Source organism: Saprolegnia diclina, assembly GCF_000281045.1.
Source record: "Saprolegnia diclina VS20 unplaced genomic scaffold supercont1.150, whole genome shotgun sequence".
Classification (NCBI taxonomy): Eukaryota; Oomycota; class Saprolegniomycetes; order Saprolegniales; family Saprolegniaceae; genus Saprolegnia; species Saprolegnia diclina.
In genome coordinates this window covers 72,525-73,855 of record NW_008246217.1, presented here as the reverse complement: position 1 = coordinate 73,855, position 1,331 = coordinate 72,525, and the positions used below count along the sequence as shown (strand labels likewise).

At 55.8% G+C, this 1,331-nt stretch overlaps 1 protein-coding gene across 1 annotated transcript in view; it reads right to left on the bottom strand.

Moving 5' to 3' along the window:
- Window positions 1-454, bottom strand: part of SDRG_16738 (hypothetical protein) — a gene marked incomplete at both ends in the record, with an annotated part of 1,394 nt that extends 940 nt beyond the window's left edge. Inside the window, one exon of the mRNA XM_008622956.1 lies at window positions 170-454. Coding sequence (XP_008621178.1) covers window positions 170-454 — 285 coding nt within the window. The remainder of the gene's footprint in view (window positions 1-169) is intronic.
- Between the last annotated feature and the right edge of the window lie 877 nt (window positions 455-1,331).

Below are 1,331 nucleotides of genomic sequence, written 5' to 3'. Positions count from 1 at the left end.
TCGGCGCAATCGCGCTAGCAAAGAGGCGCTTGCCCCACTTTTCAAACCAGAGAAAGGCCGTTGGAAAGCAAATGCAAAAGGTCGTGCACGTGTAGAACGAGTCGTCATCGGATGCGAGGAGGTTGTGGAGCAGCGTCGTGCCCGTCCGCATGTGGCCAATGACAAAAACCGGGTCGTCCGGCAGCGGAATGGCCTCAATGACATGCGACGGGTACCAAAGCGACTCGATGAGGCCGACGAAAAATGCAAAAATGGACGCAAACGTCAAAAAGGCCGCGCGGAACATGTACTGCCACTCGATGTGGCGACCGTTCGTATACAGAATCGAGAGCCACTGCGGCAGCGACACGGCGCCCATCATGTTGTTGGCCGTCGAAAAGACATGCTTTTGTTGGAAATGGAAGAGACCGTCGTCGTCGTCGTCGGGGCGATTCGTCAGCGGCTTGTCGACCATGGTGGCAAATGAAGCAATGAGACGACGGCGCAAATGTCGTCCAAGCAGCTGCACGACGCCTCGTTACCGACACCATGGTGTAATGCTCGGTTCGTGAAGGCACGGATACCCGATCAGATGTCATAAGCAGGACAGTCCGATTTGGAATGCGTCGCTGCAGAGAAGAGCCTTGGCGCGGGTGCTGCCACTCGTATTTGACTCTGGGCGGTCATTCCTCAAGCACTTGGACGAGCGCCATTCGTGTGGTTCATTGCGTGGACGCTGGAGGCAGGGCCCTGACCAGACGCAACAGGAGGTTTGGTAGTACAGTGGGAGTACCACCTTCGAACGGCAATGTCGTGCTTCGAAGAAGGAGCTGCCTTTGTTAGTCGGTGCACGATGGCCAGCTAGGATGTCCCTGTACAGTACTTCTAGTATGCAGTGACCAGAGGGTGGCGATGCATGCTCGTTCTCTCGTAGAATCAACGGCACGCTATGAAACACAGGAAATTGCCAAGTGTGCAGCAAAGTTCATTTGCCACCGCACCCTGCATGCACGAAGCCTGCGTACGCGCATCACTGTGCTTGAAATGGAGCATCCAGCGTCACCCACTACGTTGCACGACAGTCGCCTGTCGTCTGCGCCGTCTACAGTGTACTTTAGTGTACCGATCGGTTGCCAGGTGACTGAAGTGGGGCGTTCACTTCGAACGCTGGTGTCGCGTCGATATCCCACCTCTGCCTGTCAGCGCTGCGAGACTAGCGCTGCGACGGCAAGTGGAAGCCAAAGCGAGCGACAGGCCTTATATATGAACGTGTTCCGCGTTATCTTCATTATGACACAAAGACTTCGCATACGTAGCGCTACGCCTGAATGCGTGGGAGTTGGCACCAGCAC